The following is a 14,816-nucleotide window of genomic DNA, read 5'->3' as shown; positions in this document are numbered from 1 at the left end:
CAAGCTCTGCCTCCCGCGTTTACGCCATTCTCCTGCCTCAGCCTCCCGAGTAGCTGGGACTACAGGCGCCGCCATCACGCACAGCTAATTTTTTTGTATTTTTTAGTAGAGACGGAGTTTCACTGTGTTAACCAGGATGGTCTCGATCTCCTGACCTCGTGATCCACCCGCCTCGGCCTCTCAAAGTGCTGGGATTACAGGCTTGAGCCACCGTGCCCGGCCTAAAGGGCTTTTTTAAGGATCAAAGTCTTCTGTGGTGACTACAGAAATCGCCAGAAGCCCGATTTTCAACCATTTCAGCTATCTAGAACAGCCTGAACGCATAAAAGGGCTTTTCTATGAAAAGAAAGACAGTGGCCACCAAGCCAGGGAGGGTCACTCGTTAGGAAACAGCTCCCCTCGGATCAACGTGTTTATAAAGCAGGACACAGAGCCCGGTGCCCAGGCGAGCCGTCTGACAGGTGGAGAGGGCAGGTGCTCCACACAGAGGCACGGTCGGGCCCTGGGCCCCGGGTCGGCCCTGGCAGACGGCCCACGTTCCTCCACACCTGGTCATCTCGCCTCACAGGATAATCACCACATCCTCCATCAGCAAGAAAAGCTCTCGCCCTGCATTCTCCACTTAATTAAGCAAGTGGGAGCCTGCAGTGTGGTTCAGAGAGAGTTCCATTAAAAGTGGTGCCTTTAATTTAATTTTGTTTTAAATTTAGCCCTGGAATGAGGGCAGGCTTTAGCTATGTGGGCAGTTGGCGGTGTGTGCCCATCAGCGAGGCGATGCCAGCCCCGGTCCCTCAGGGGCCTCTCCCGCCCCCATCACCGCAGGGCCAGGCAGAGCCCCCGGGCCTAGGGCTGAGTTTATTCGGAGGCAGGGAGACAGAGGCCGGCTCAGCCGCACAGAGCACAGAACCTCCCATGCCCCTTTCTTGCCAGGATCCTGGACTTCCGCCGGGTTCCTCCCGTGGCCGGCAGGATGGTCAACATGACCAAGGAGATCCGGGACGTCACACGGGACAAGAAGCTCTGGAGGACCTTCTTCATCTCTCCAGGTAGCCTGGCACGGGGGGCCCACATTCATCTCTCCAGGTAGCCTGGCACGGGGGGCCCACACCGAACCCACAGTGACGGGGCTTGAGTACCTCTAACTAAAAGAAACCACGTGCAGTGCCGTTCCCAACCCACCTCCCACGTAGGGTGCCCTGTGCCCCCTTCCACACCGGGTGCCGAACCACAGACAGCTTCAAGGTGGCACCATCACCATTTAACCGACGTCCTGCTGTGCACAGAGAGGCTGTTTCTTCTTCCATTTGTTTGTTTATTTTAACTGGTGAAACGATTCACTTTCGGGAGGTCCTAGCCTCTCCAGGGAGCCTTCTCCAGGTGGCCCAGCCGGCAGACCTCTCTGGGACCTGCCCACCCAGATTTAAACACACCCAGCAGAACCCCCGTCCTATAGCAACAGGGTAGGCGGCCTCCCTGGCCTCGGTGAAGCAGCTGGACTGTGAGCAGGGCTGGCCCCGGTCCCCAGTCCCTGGTGCCCTTGAGGGGATACAGGATGGCCTGAATGTCAGGTGGGATTAGATGTCTCTGTTGGTGCTGAGGTTTATAAAACCTTCAAGACTGTACGTGATAAGTACAGTGCACACATAAACACACTATTTTCTACTTAATTATCTAGCCAGGTTGCTTTAACCCTGACATTTGGGCTGGGTGTGGTGGCTCATGCCTGTAATCTCAGCATTTGGGGATGCCAAGGGGGGAGGGTCACTTGATTTCAGGAGTTTGAGGCCAGACTGGGCAACATGGCCAGACCCCTGTCTACAGGAAATAAATAAATTAGCAGCCGTGGTGGTGCTAGTCTGTGGTCACAGCTACTCAGGAGGCTGAGGCAGGAGGATTGCTTGAGCCCAGGAGTGGAGGCTGCCGTGAGTGGGGATCGTGCCAGTGCCCTCCAGCCTGGGCAACAGAGTGAGACCCTGTCTCAAAAAAAAAAAGAAAAGAAAAGAAACTGGCATTAGCGGCTCTGCCGAGGCCTCAGTCCTCCCCTCCGAGCGCCTCCCTTGCGCCAGGCCCCTGCTTCACAGCCTGTTCCCATTTCCACCGCTCACCTGCCGAGCTCTGGGACACTCCCCTGCCTGTCCTGAACTCGGTCCCCTACGTTTCCATCTTGAAGGTCAAGAGTGGTCCCAGCGGTGGTGGGTACTGCGGAATGAAGGCACCCAGTGGTCACCTCAGGATACCCTGCAGAGCAAGGACCTCGCTGGGGAGGGGCCCTCCGGGTTGGAGGTTCTCGCTGTCGGGGGCCTCAGCTGCTCTCCTGGCCCATCTGTTTAATTCATGCAGATAAAATCCAATTAGGGCCCCTGATTAGCTGCGTCTTCGAATTTGCTGGCACATAAAACCTTGACCTGAAAGCTCATTTTCTGCAGATGTTTCGGATCGATGTGCGGACTCTGCACTTTCTCTTAACTGCATTCATGAATTTGTCAGAACCAGGCCTCTGAATCCATGATTTAATTAAGTTTCGTTCCGTCAGCCGGGGCTCACCGAGATCCTCATTTGTTTTCTTCCTCTCAAAGCCCATTAATAAGAGAAAAATAGGACAGAAAGCTCCACAGAGGCAGGAAGAAGGGCTCCCTTCCCTGGCCCAGTGGTGCCTGGCCTCACACACCAGGAATCGGGGCAGAGGCAGAGCATGAGTGTGGGGGTCTTTGAGGGCTCCCTGGTCCGCTGTGCCTGAGCCAGGCACACCCCAGTGATGGGGAACACATTGGCTCACAGATAATTCAGTCCCTGTTTGGATGGCTTGAGCTGTCCATATTTTCTAAGGGGCTGAAACTCGCCTCCCCACCCTGGGAGTCCAGCGCTTCCTAAGCACGACTGAGCTCCGGCCGCTGTCAGCCGTTGGGTGGACCCTGACTGCACCGTCCGGGCACCGCCTCCTGCCCCACCGTTCACAGGACTGACTGCTCTGCAGCCCGCCATGCACACCCTGGTGCCCACTGAGGCTGGGCTCCACCCCGGTGATGCCTGGATGCCTGACTGCTTCTTATCCACGTCTTTTTACAATTTTTTATTGCAACTTTTACAGTGATGTATTCCAAAGGTTCCAAAGACTGACATTCTCCATCCTCAGGTGCCAGCACCCTGTGCAGCGACGGCGGGAATTCCTCCAGCTTAGGCTCGATTCTCTGCATTGCAGACCAGGCTGTCAGTTCAGGACCAACTGAAAGAGATGGTCACAGGGTCAGTTCAGGACCGACTGAAAGAGACTGTCACAGGGTCAGTTCAGGACCGACTGAAAGAGACCGTCACAGGGTCGCGCAGGGAGGGGTCAGGGACGCCCATCGATGCTGAGAACGTGCCCTGCCTGGCCCTGCTCCGAGCAGCATCTCCGGAACTCCTCACTTCACTGTAAAACGAGCCTGTGGGGGCAGGTTGCTCCCTCCCCATTTTTAAGGTTTTACTGAATGACTGGGCACAGAGGCTCACGCCTGTAATCCCAGCACTGGGAGGATCACTTGAGCCCAGGAGTTCAAGCTCAGCCTGGGCAACAGAGCGAGACCCCATCTCTACAAAAAACGAAAAAAATCAGCCAGGTCTGGTGGCATGCACCTGCGAGTCCAGCAACTCGAGAGGCTGAGGCAGGAGGATGGCTTGAGCCCAGGAGGTCAAGGCTGCAGTGAGCTATGATCGCGTACCACTGCTCTCCAGCCTGGGTGACAGAGTGAGACCCCATCAGAAAAAAAAAAAAGAAGAAGACTGAGTTGATTATCAGTCCAAGCAGGTGTATTAAGTCACTTCTACGTCCCATGTTGGCTGACGCTTGGAATCCCCAGGTCCTCAGCAGGCCAGGGATGGTGGTCACTGGAGCACCCCTGAGCTCTGCACTGCAAGCCGGCCGTCGACCACCTTTACTGCCATTGCTGGAATCACTTTTCACGTCTCCCCGGAGCCACCAGTTTGATTACGCGTTCTGGCAGCTTCCCTGGCCACTCCTGGTTTCTGGATATTAGTTGCGTTTTCCAGGGCAGCGCAAGTTTCTCCCCTAGAATCCCAAGATGTCCTCGGCCGCTGGAGGCCCCAACAGTTCCGTCTCCCTGCCCGGACAGACGAGTCCTTGAATCTTCCACAGCAGCCGGACCCAGCATTGCCGGGCGCCTCGGAACGCAGCCCCCGGGACCCCGCTGCTGCCACTCCGGCTACTCTGCCCTGTCAGTCCGATTTCTTCCAGAAGCCTCTAGGAGCACTTGGCTTTCTCTAAAGCAGCAGGGAGCAGCGCAGGAGCCAGCCTGGATTCCTCTTCCAGGGAACAAAATCTGTTCCGATTCGTTTGCTCCACTTTGCTTTGCGTACGTCTGATACCAGGTGACCGCGGATACCAGGTGACCTCAGAGGCTCTGCAGGAGCCCCGGGCACCTCGGAGGGCTGAGCCCACTGCAGACACCCCCTCGGCCTCCCGTGGCCTGAATGACCCTCCCGTGGGGTCAGTCAGAAAAGGGAAAATCCCATCAGCCAGGGCAAAGTGAGGGAACAAGAGGCAGCCCGGACTAGTGCTTGGGGAAGGTGGGCTCTGGGAGGGGGAAGCAGGAGGGTGAGCCCTAAGCAGCCCCCTGCCCCGCGTAGGGATTGTGGAGCTCAGGTTCGGAGAGGGCAGTTAGGATCCCAGCACCGCACAGCCGTATAGGGGCCGGGCCGCAGTCAGAGCCTACCTCTCCTAAGCCCCAAACGCTCACGGAACTCCCTCCCCCACTTCTCATGTAAGTTACCATCTGCACGTTGCACACATCCCAGAGGTGCACAGGTCGTCCACGCACAGCTTTGCGTTTCTGCAAGGTGAGCGCCCCCAGGACCAGGCCCAGGTGCCCCGCAGCTCCAGAAGCCACTCAGCCCGACACAGCCTGGACAGAAGGGTTTGCCATCACTCGCATCGACTTTTTTCCTGCCACGGTGGCCTGGGCTTGGCAGAGTGGTCATCAGGACTCTCTCCAGTGCTGTGTCCAGCTTAAACGCACATTGAAGGTGGCAGGTTTCCAGCTATGGACCCACTTCGCGCAGTCAGAGCCGCTGCCCTAAATAACAGGGCAGCCTGCATTACCTTGACAGCTGCCTTCCCGCGTCTTCCTTGTGTGATTCCCAGCCCGGGATGCAGGCGTTGCTGGGTCCCCCGCTTCCTGGGCGAGGGGCTGGGCACGGAGCAGGGAGGCACTCGCCCGAGGTCACACAGCTCAGGGCCCTTCTAACCCCACCCGGGAGGCCCCTTTAATACCCAACTTGGATCTGCAAAGAGGAATGGCCGGGGGCCCAAGAAATGCCTTTCTCTTTTAACCTGCTACCATCTGAAACCAGCTTAGCCGAGGACGGCAGACGCATTTTAAGCCTCCAGCCAACGAGTGCTCAGATGAAGATTTTGCTCCTGAAATGGAGCTCCTGCCCCGGGGGGCTGCCTCGTCCGACTGTGGGCTGCTGATTAATCTGTATCAACACGCGACAGGATTGCAGCTGGTCTTTCTTTGATCGTTCTTACAGTAATTACCCAGCGTTGGCACCGGGGAGAGGGGGCGTGGGAAGGAGGGGGCAGGCAGGTGATCGGGGCGTTGGGGCCAGACCAGCCGGGACCTGCCGGGTGCGTGGGGTGTGGTGGGGACCAGGGCGGCCTGGGACTCACCCCATTTCCTCTCAGAACCTCAACTTATTCAGCTAAAAAAGGGCAGCCCATACCGGCCGCCCTCCTGTTCACTCCGCTGGGAAGTGCCCTGCCGAATCTGTCTTCAGATCTCACGGGGAGTCTGCCCTGCAGCCTGGAGGCTCCAGGAACACCCCAAGAGACCCTTGGAATCACTCAGCCCGGCTGCATGGCTCAAGGAGGGACCCCTTTGGCTGAGACGTCAGCCGTGTGCTCAAATGGCAGAAATGCTGGGACTGGGGGTGCTGTGAGTGAGGTTCGAGGCTCTGGCCCCGACAAAACCACGTCCTCACCAGTTCTACAGCCCCAGACTTTCCAGCGTTTCTCCACACACAAATAAAGCATGAAAAACGATTCAGTCAGCAAATAAAGTCAGGAATAGCGCCGTCGGCCGGGCCTCCAGCGTCAGAGCAGTGAACCCCCACTGCTAGCAGGCCTGGACAGCTCTTGCATTTTTCTCATTACTTTTTATTTATTAAGGTATAATTCATGCACCATGAAATTTACCACTTAAAAGCATACAGTTCCATGGCTTTTAGTATATTCACAATGGTGTGCCACCATCACCACTGTCTGAATCCAGAATTTTGGGGTCTTCCCAACCCCCAAAAGGAGCCCCGTTTCTGTGAACAGACCATCTCCATTCTTCGCCCTACAGCCCTCGGCGGCCAGTCCCTCCCCCAGTCTGTCTGAATTTGCCTATTCCGGGCGTTCTGTATCAAGAGGGTCGTAGGACGTGTGGCCTCCTCTGTCTGGCCTCCTTCTTGGAGCACAGGGTCCTCGGGTTTAGTGAGGGCTTCATTCCTTCTCTCGTTTCATTTCGTTTCGTTTCATCGTGCGGATGGAACACGTTCACCCCGCCTGTCCACTTCTCTCTTAATGGACATTTGGGTCGATTCTCTCTTTTTCAGCCGTGGTGAGCAGTGCTGCTGTGAGCATTCGTGCCCGAGTTTTTGTGTGGAAATGTCTTTTCTGCTCTTACGGGTTTACGTAGGCGGGGAGTTCCTGAGTCACACAGGGACGCTGTGTTGAATCCATCAGGGGTGCAGACCATTTCTGCCGCGGCTGCACCGTGTGCGCCCCGCCTGCCAGCAGTGCACAGAGGCGGCAGCTCCCCATCCCAGCCAGCAGCTGCTGTCCTCTGCTCTTTTGATGGAAGCCATCCCAGCAGAGAGGAGGTGGTGCCTCACTGTGGTTTTGATTTGCATCTCCCTGGTGACTCACGATGGCACCCGTCTCTTCTCATGCTTGTCAGCCATCGGCGTCGTCTTTGGAGAATCATCTGTTCAAGCCCTCCGCCCATGTACTAGTTGGCGTTTCGTCTTTTTGTGATTGAGTGATGAGAGTCCTTCATACCCCCTCGATGCTAGATCCTCAGATGTGTGGTTTGCGAACATTTTCTCCCGTTCTGGGGATTGCATCTTCACTTTCTTGACAATACAAATGCATTTTTAAGCAACTAAACGTCAGCCCTAGGATGTCCATAGACCAACCCCTCATTTTCGAGGGGTCAGGCCAGGTTCTGCCTCTGGGGAGCTGTGTGGCCTCAGGAAGTCAGCTCTGTGGGTTCACTTTTCCATACTGTGCGGTGGAGGTGTTTGCTGGGATTGATGGGGGAGTTGTGGGTGAGTCCTGCCCATGAGAAGCACCAGGCAGAGCCCGGCCCGGCCTTGGGGGCCGTGAGACCACAGGTGAGGACGCGGCCCCGTGTGGCCCGGGTAACCTGCAGCCTGTCCCTCCCCAGCCAACAACATCTGCTTCTACGGCGAGTGCTCCTACTACTGCTCCACGGAGCACGCCCTGTGCGGGAAGCCGGACCAGATCGAGGGCTCGCTGGCAGCCTTCTTGCCCGACCTGTCCCTGGCCAAGAGGAAGACCTGGCGGAACCCTTGGCGGCGCTCCTACCACAAGCGCAAGAAGGCCGAGTGAGTGTGGGGCCGGGGGCTGGCTCCTGGCCGCCCGACAGCAGAGGGAGCTGGGCCTGGGCGGGCGTGGGACGGTCGGCGGCCACAGGGGTGGCAGAGATGGGTGCAGAGCCTGCTGTGCGATGCTGGCCTGTGTGAGACGACCGCTTCCTGACGAGACAATGACAAAGGGCTTCCTTACTCCAGTAATTCCATGCACTTCCCTGACCTGGGCTGGTCTGCCCAGCAGGTCCCTCAAATTAGGGCCTCTCAGCGTTTGAGCTCTGCTCTCCTCGCTGCCCCTCTCCTCCCTCCTGCGGGAGAAACGGCCCCTGTTCTTTCCGCCCCGTGCTGTCCTCGTGAGTGTGGTGTCCAGGTCCTGTTTCCCCACAGAGACCCTGCAAAAAACACGGGGCCCAGAGCTAAAGGCAGCTCCAGGTGGGGTCACCCTGGGGCAGGGCAGAGCGACCCCGTCCCCTCCCACACCCATGCTCCCGCTGATGCAGCCTCAGCACTGCGGCCGAGGCAGGTCCATCTGCAGACGCCAGGGTCCCTGCCCCAGTGTTTCTCCTATGCTCCTCATGGCGCACCGGGCTCCCCGTCTGCACAGCAGAGCCCGGCCGTCTCACGCTGGCTCCCTGCAGGTGGGAGGTGGACCCTGACTACTGCGAGGAGGTGAAGCAGACACCGCCCTATGACAGCAGCCACCGCATCCTGGACGTCATGGACATGACAATCTTCGACTTCCTCATGGGTACGTCCCGCAGGGGAATAGGGTCCCCGTGTCACCTGCCCTGCGTGGAGTGGATGCACCCAGGGCTCTGCAGGGCACGGTCTGTGGCATGGCCCAGCTGCGGTCCCGTGGCCTGGGGAGGGGTCAGATTGCTTAGAGGTCACGCTGGGAAGAGGAGACGCCGCTCTGCAGGGCACAGAGGCCTCTGAGCTACGCAGCCCGGCTTCCCACAAGCTGTGATGGTTTGATGGTTTCTGCTTCTTTCCACAGGAAACATGGACCGTCACCACTATGAGACGTTTGAGAAGTTTGGGAATGAAACGTTCATCATCCACTTAGACAATGGAAGAGGGTGAGCCTGTCCTTGCCCTGCACACCTGGGGAAGGGGCAGCCGCCTCCTGGCCCAGCTACCTGCAGCCCAGCCAAGATGCCGGGAAGTGGGGAACAGACCCTCCAGTGGAGGGATGGGAATGCCACAAAGGCCCATCTTGGAGCCACATGCAGGGGGTAGCCCCCGGCCCCAACCGGGACGGAGGGCCGCCCCAGGAGCGGGACCTCCGAGGCACAGGAACGCTGCAAACCAAGTCCTAGCAGACCTGGTGTTACCTGGGAAACAGAGGCTGGGAGAGGCTGCTGGTAGGAAGAGCAGGACTGTGCCGAATAGACAGGCCTCTGCCCGCACGTGGGACCTGGAGCCAGCCTACCGGGGATAGACGGCCTCTGCGTCCCCCTGCGGCTGCTGCTGGCCTGCCACGGGTGGTCTTGGGCGGCACGATGAGACCCTGGTGACCAGGGAGGGTAACCCCTAATAAACAAAGCACGAGGCGAGCAATTCGGGCAGGAGGACGTCCATTCCCAGGCTTGGAGGTAATTCGGGCAGGAGGACGTCCATTCCCAGGCTTGGAGGCCTCAGAGAGATGGGCTTTGGGCCCCAATAGCTTGTGTGTGTGGCTGCAAAGACGGCTCCACGGCTAAGCTGTGGGCTGATGCTCCCTGGAGCCATCTCAACTCGGCTGCCCGGGACCCTTCCCCAGGCCAGAGGCCAGGACCCCACATACAGGGCTGGAGACGGGCGGGGTGACCCACTGCGGAGACGGGCGGGGTGGACCCACTGCCTGGGGTGCTGGAGACCGACGGGGTGGACCCACTGTCTGGGGTGTCGGGGACAGCCAGGGTGGACCCCTGTCCCTGCTCCCAGCCCAGCAGCCTGTTAGGAGCCTTGTACAGAGGCCCTTGACAATTCTGCTTTTGTTCTGGAAGGTTTGGGAAGTATTCGCACGACGAACTGTCCATCCTGGTGCCGCTACAGCAATGCTGCAGGTACAGCCCCTGCCGGAGCCGGCTCCAGCTCCACCCTCCTCCCCGCTACGCAGGAGACAGAGGAGGCCACGGCCTTCCCCACCCCACCCCGGCCATTACACTGGGAGAGGAAAATATGATTCCTCTTGAATTCAACTACAGCCCCGAATTCAACCCACACCCTCACTCTGCTGCCTGGAGGCGCAGACCTCACCTGCCCACCCCCACAGGCCCATCCAGCACGTCTGTGTCCATCCTGCCACCCCAGTTACAGAGAGGACTCGAGGCCAGGGCAGACTCTGACTGAGACACAGAGACCTTGCTCCCCCGCGCGGCTGCCCGACTCTGCCATTGCCACTGCCACCTTCTACCAGGGTTCAGACCCCCTTTCCCCCCTCTCATGGCTGGGGACGCAGCCTACAGGGCAAATGCTTTGTCCTTCTCTAACGAGGCATCAGAGCACCCGTGTTGGGCAAATGCACCGAGTTGGGGTCAGTCTCCTGGGTGAGCGGGCCGTCCTCCTCACTCCCCATCCTCCTGCCGGACCCCTCTGGGAAGTACGCTGGCCACCACATCCTGCAAGGGCACCCTCATCCCTTGTGCAGATGAGAGGCCGCAGATCACCCTGGAGCAGATCACACAGCCCAGTGACTGACGAGGCGTCAGATCGCAGGCCCCTCTCTCGCGGTCTCTCTCATCTCTGCTGTCTCTGTCTGTCTCTCTGTCTGTCTCAGTCTGCCTGTCTCTGTGTCTCTTTCTGTCTGTCTCTCTGTCTCTGTCTCTCTCCCTTTCTCTCTCCCTGCTTTCTCTCTCTGTCTCTTTCTGTGTCTGTCTTTCTCTGTGTATGTCTCTTTCTCTCTCTTTCCATCTCTGTCCCCCTCTTTCTCTCTCTGTCTCTTCCCACTCACTCTCTCAATCTCCCTCTCACTGTCTCTCGCTGTCCCATGGCCAGGCATCTCCCCTGTCCCGTGCCAGGCCTGACACCCCTCTCCTCCCCAGGATCCGGAAGTCCACCTACCTGCGTCTGCAGCTCCTGGCCAAGGAAGAGTACAAGCTGAGCCTGCTGATGGCCGAGTCTCTGCGGGCAGACCAGGTGGCACCTGTGCTGTACCAGCCGCACCTGGAGGCCCTGGACCGGCGGCTCCGTGTCGTGCTGCAGGCCGTCCGGGACTGCGTGGAGAGGGACGGGCTCCGCAGCGTGGTGGAGGATGACCTGGACACTGAGCACAGAGCCGCCTCGGCGAGGTAGTGTCCACCGGCCGCCGCGCTGCCCGGGACGGAGCCAGAGGGGCCGGGCCTCCCAAAGAGTGCACGTGCCCGCGCCCGTCGTGAATTCAGTGAATTCAGAGGCAGGACGAGATCAGCGGAGTCGGGAGCTGCTGCCTCGGGAGGCGAGGCTCCCCAGGTCTAACAGGACACATTTTGTCAGTGTTCGACCAGAAAAGGTTGGGAAGGAGGCGCTGTCTGTGCTCACGGACAGAGGCGGCCGGCGCCCGAGGCATTCCATCCTTTCTGTAGGGAAAGGAGCCTTTATTTACTATTTTGTATTTATATATGATGAATAAGTATATAAACAGAAACGTGTACACAGACTCCGATCACCTACCAAACCAAACACGAGGGCCGCCCTCCCCGGTTCTGGGGGCCCCTCAAGGCCACGTTCAACCCTCAAGTGCTCTCACACTCGGGACCTGTTTCAAGTTAAAACTCTTTCTCCTTCCTGGGGCCTCGGCTCCTGGAGGGCTGGAGGGTCTCGTCTGAGGATGGGAGGAGGCTCTCGCTGGACGTCTGGCCTGTGCGCTGGTGGACGGATGCCCATGTGATTTTGGAGGACCTGATGACCAGGCGTCCTGCGAGTCTGCCCGCTGGCCCACTGTGCCCATCTGGGACTTGACTGCAGATGATTGGTGCAAGTGTGTCCTGTAGGGCTGGCTGTGCGCAGCTGTGGGTTGACCTTTGCAGAGTTTTGTGGAATCGTTTGCAATGTGATAAAAGTGCAATAAAGGTACAGCAGATGTGTGTCAGCCTCATGGGGCGGGTCCCTCACACCCTGGTGCATGGCTGCCTGTTCACCCGCTCTCCAAAAAGCCAGTCCTGGAACCAGGCACGGCCGAGAGTCAGCATTCAAGGTGGCCTGGACCCAAGGCCTGCTGGAGCCGGAGGGGGCTGCCTGTCAAGCCCTAGTGCAAACAGGCCAGGTGAGGCCCCGCCTCCAAGACAGGGTGGTCGGTCCTGGACTGCTCTCAGAGGATGGGGCCGCCACCCAAAGCCGCGGCGGCCCCGAGGGCACCCCCTGTCAGTAGCCCTGGCAAGGTGTGACTCCTGGTGTTCCAGCAGGACTGGGCAGCCATGGCTGGGCGCGGCGGGGCAGCTGCTCCAGGGCTGTGGCGAGCGAGGGGCGATGTGAAGGGTGCCAGCCCTTTCCCACTGCAGGCCTCTGCCCTGGGAGCCCCTGGGAGGCCCCTGGGGAGACTCTGGGCTCCTTCCAACAAGCCCCAGGAAGGCCCAGCCCCGGAGGGAGCAAGGAGAGCTTGTGGGCCAAGGGCGCCGAGAGTCCCAGAGGTGAGAGCGTGGGAGTCACAGCTCCTGGGGGCAGGGCCCCCGCTCCTGAGCTGTTTCGTCACGGTCACTCCCGAGCCGCTTCCTCGTGGCCACTCCTCACCGTGTGGCCACCGTTCTCTGTGCTGCACGCCCACCAAGCCATCAAGGTCAATCGTTACTCGTCTCTGAAGCAAAACCGCAAGGTTGATTTTATTTTTCTGGTTTTACAGATGGAAAAACTAAGTCTCAGAGAGGGAAAGCCTCCCAGTCCCTACATCAATTTAGGTTCCTGGAATAGCCCACCCAGTGCCTGAAGCCCCATGAGCTGGGAAGAGGTACAGAGGCCCCACCTGGACCCCCGAGTGTCCCGGGGCTGAGTTGAGGGTGGGGCAGGCTCCCCCGACGGCCAGACTCGCAGAGGACTGCAGACCCCTCAAAGGAAACAAGCGGACGACGTGAGGAAGCCCTCCAGCAGGTTTCCCGGCCTCCCTGCCTCAGTGCAGGGCCCAGCCCTCCCTGGAGCTCAGCCTTCCTTCCATAACCGTCCCACACGTCGCCTGGCCCCGGCTTCACAGCTGCACTTGCCACACACTCAGCTCTGGCCTCTTGCCATTTTCTCCTAGCCGAGGGACTCAGCCGACACTCGCCTCTTCTTCTCCCTGCCCTGAGGACCCCCAGAAGCTGAGAGGAGTAAGGTGGGGGCTGCAGAGATGGGACTGGGCTCCTGGGTCAGAGTCTCCTTTGCTGGCACTGTGTGAGGGGCAGAGGCAGAAGCCGCCATCCTGGCTGCCACCTGCCCAGGGTCACATGGCCCAGGAGCCCCAAGAAATCAGCTGTGGGGCCGGTCACTGTGGCCCCCTCTTCTAAGAGTCTCTGCATACACTCACCTGTCCATTCCACAAAGTCCCTGACACCCATTGAAGCTGTGCCAGGCTGGGTGCAGCACGGCCTGAGAGGCTCAACTCTGTCCTCATCACCATCGCCTTGCAGAGCAGTGGGAGATGCACAGTAAATGCACTGACGGGTCACAAACAGGACCCTGCACACGGCAAGGAAGGCGGTGAGGGCAGAGGATGAGCCGGGCAGACACTGTGTGTGGGGCAGCCAGGGAGGCACTGTGGCCCCATCATTCAGTGGCTGGAGGTGGCCCCACCATGTCTCTGCTTGGGACTGAACCAAAAGAGGTGATTAAGTGGCATGAGGGTTTGGGTGGCCCCAGTCCAATCTGACGAGGGCCCTTATGAGGAGACCAGGATACACACAGAGGGATGGCCCCGTGAGGACATGGAGAGGATGACGTCCATGAGCTACGGAGAGGCCTGGAGGAACCAGCCCTGCCACGCAGTGACCTCGGACTCCAGCCTCCGGGACCGTCTGTGGTTGAAGCTGCCCCGTCCATGGTGCTGTCACAGCGTCCTGAGTGGAGTCACGCAGCCTCCAGGAGGGGCTTCAAGGGGCCTGAAGGAAGGGAGGCAGTGATGCCAGGAGCAGGGCTGGGGGCACAGGTGGAGAAACGCAGTGGCTGTGCCCACCCTGCCATGTGGGGCTGGTCCAGAAATGCTAATGTCAGGATCCACGACCATGATAGAATTAAGTTAGTGTTTAAACAGACATGCCCCAGAGTCTGGACTGATAGAGGGGAGTGCTCCACACAGAAGCAGCGGTCGCCGTCATCCGGCCACCACCGCCAGGGTAGCAACCACAGGGGAGGGAAGGTGCGCAGATTCCAGGGCCCAGGAGAGACCAGCAGGACCTGCTACAGGACTGGAGGCGGACAGAAGAGAAGGAGAAAGTGTGACCTCCAGGACCTGACTTCGGCCAGGGCATGGGGCACCCTTCACTGTGGGGTGTTGGGGGAAGACCTAGAGGGGCAGAGGAGAGGCGTGAGGAGTCCCCACAGGCACCAGATGACAGCAGGGCTGGGTATAAAACGTGGTGCTGCCAGCACGGAGTCAGAACACTGAGGAGGGCGGCACGAGGCCCATGACAGCTCATGCACTGCTGGAGTCTGGGTAAGTGGAGGGACAGCAAGGGTGGAGCTGATGGTCCAGACAGAGTGGCCGGCCCTTGCTGTCCACTATGGAAAGACACACAAGCACCATCACACGTGTGAGAGCCTTTGGCATGAGAGACACAAAACCACAGGGAAACACGTGGCATGGAGACTGTGCTGAGAGCAGAGATGTGGAGACAGCAGAGATGAGGAGATAGCAGAGAGTGGACGAACGAGGAGGGCGTGGGGTGGCTGGGGACAGCGTGAGGTCCAGGGAACAGGAGGGGCTCTCATGCACCAGCATGGGTGGAGAAATGAAACAGGATGAAGCCTGGACAGAAGGAACAGGAGACGAGACTGAGGAAGGTACCAGAGAGCAGCGAGGGAGACCTGCGACTGGAAAATGAGAAAATAAATCCAGAGGCCCCAGCAGCAGCCGCAGTGCTGACCAGCAGGGGGCACACGGCGGAGGCGCGGAAGCCACAGCAGCCCCAGTGCTGACCAGCAGGGGGCACACAGCAGAGAAGAGGAAGCCACAGCAGCCCCAGTGCTGACCAGCAGGGGGCACACGGCAAAGAAGAGGAAGCCACAGCAGCCCCAGTGCTGACCAGCAGGGGGCACACGGCAGAGAAGAGGAAGCCACAGCAGCCCCAGTGCTGACC

General features: G+C 59.3%; 1 protein-coding gene and 1 pseudogene across 1 annotated transcript in view; both read left to right on the top strand.

The window, feature by feature from the left end:
- The window catches only part of FAM20C (family with sequence similarity 20, member C), an 83,301-nt gene extending 71,636 nt beyond the window's left edge, over positions 1 to 11,665 (top strand). The window contains exons 8-13 of the mRNA XM_011977584.1: positions 931 to 1,046; positions 7,428 to 7,608; positions 8,232 to 8,341; positions 8,591 to 8,672; positions 9,582 to 9,641; positions 10,620 to 11,665. Coding sequence (XP_011832974.1) covers positions 931 to 1,046; positions 7,428 to 7,608; positions 8,232 to 8,341; positions 8,591 to 8,672; positions 9,582 to 9,641; positions 10,620 to 10,869 — 799 coding nt within the window. The 3' untranslated portion in view covers positions 10,870 to 11,665. The remainder of the gene's footprint in view (positions 1 to 930; positions 1,047 to 7,427; positions 7,609 to 8,231; positions 8,342 to 8,590; positions 8,673 to 9,581; positions 9,642 to 10,619) is intronic.
- Positions 11,666 to 11,870: 205 nt separating this feature from the next.
- LOC105537887 overlaps positions 11,871 to 14,816 on the top strand; it is a 3,258-nt pseudogene continuing 312 nt past the window's right edge.

The sequence above is a fragment of the Mandrillus leucophaeus genome, unplaced genomic scaffold, assembly GCF_000951045.1.
Source record: "Mandrillus leucophaeus isolate KB7577 unplaced genomic scaffold, Mleu.le_1.0 Scaffold180, whole genome shotgun sequence".
Classification (NCBI taxonomy): Eukaryota; Metazoa; Chordata; class Mammalia; order Primates; family Cercopithecidae; genus Mandrillus; species Mandrillus leucophaeus.
The sequence above is the reverse complement of the archived record's forward strand: the minus strand, read 5'-3'. Positions and strand labels throughout refer to the sequence as shown.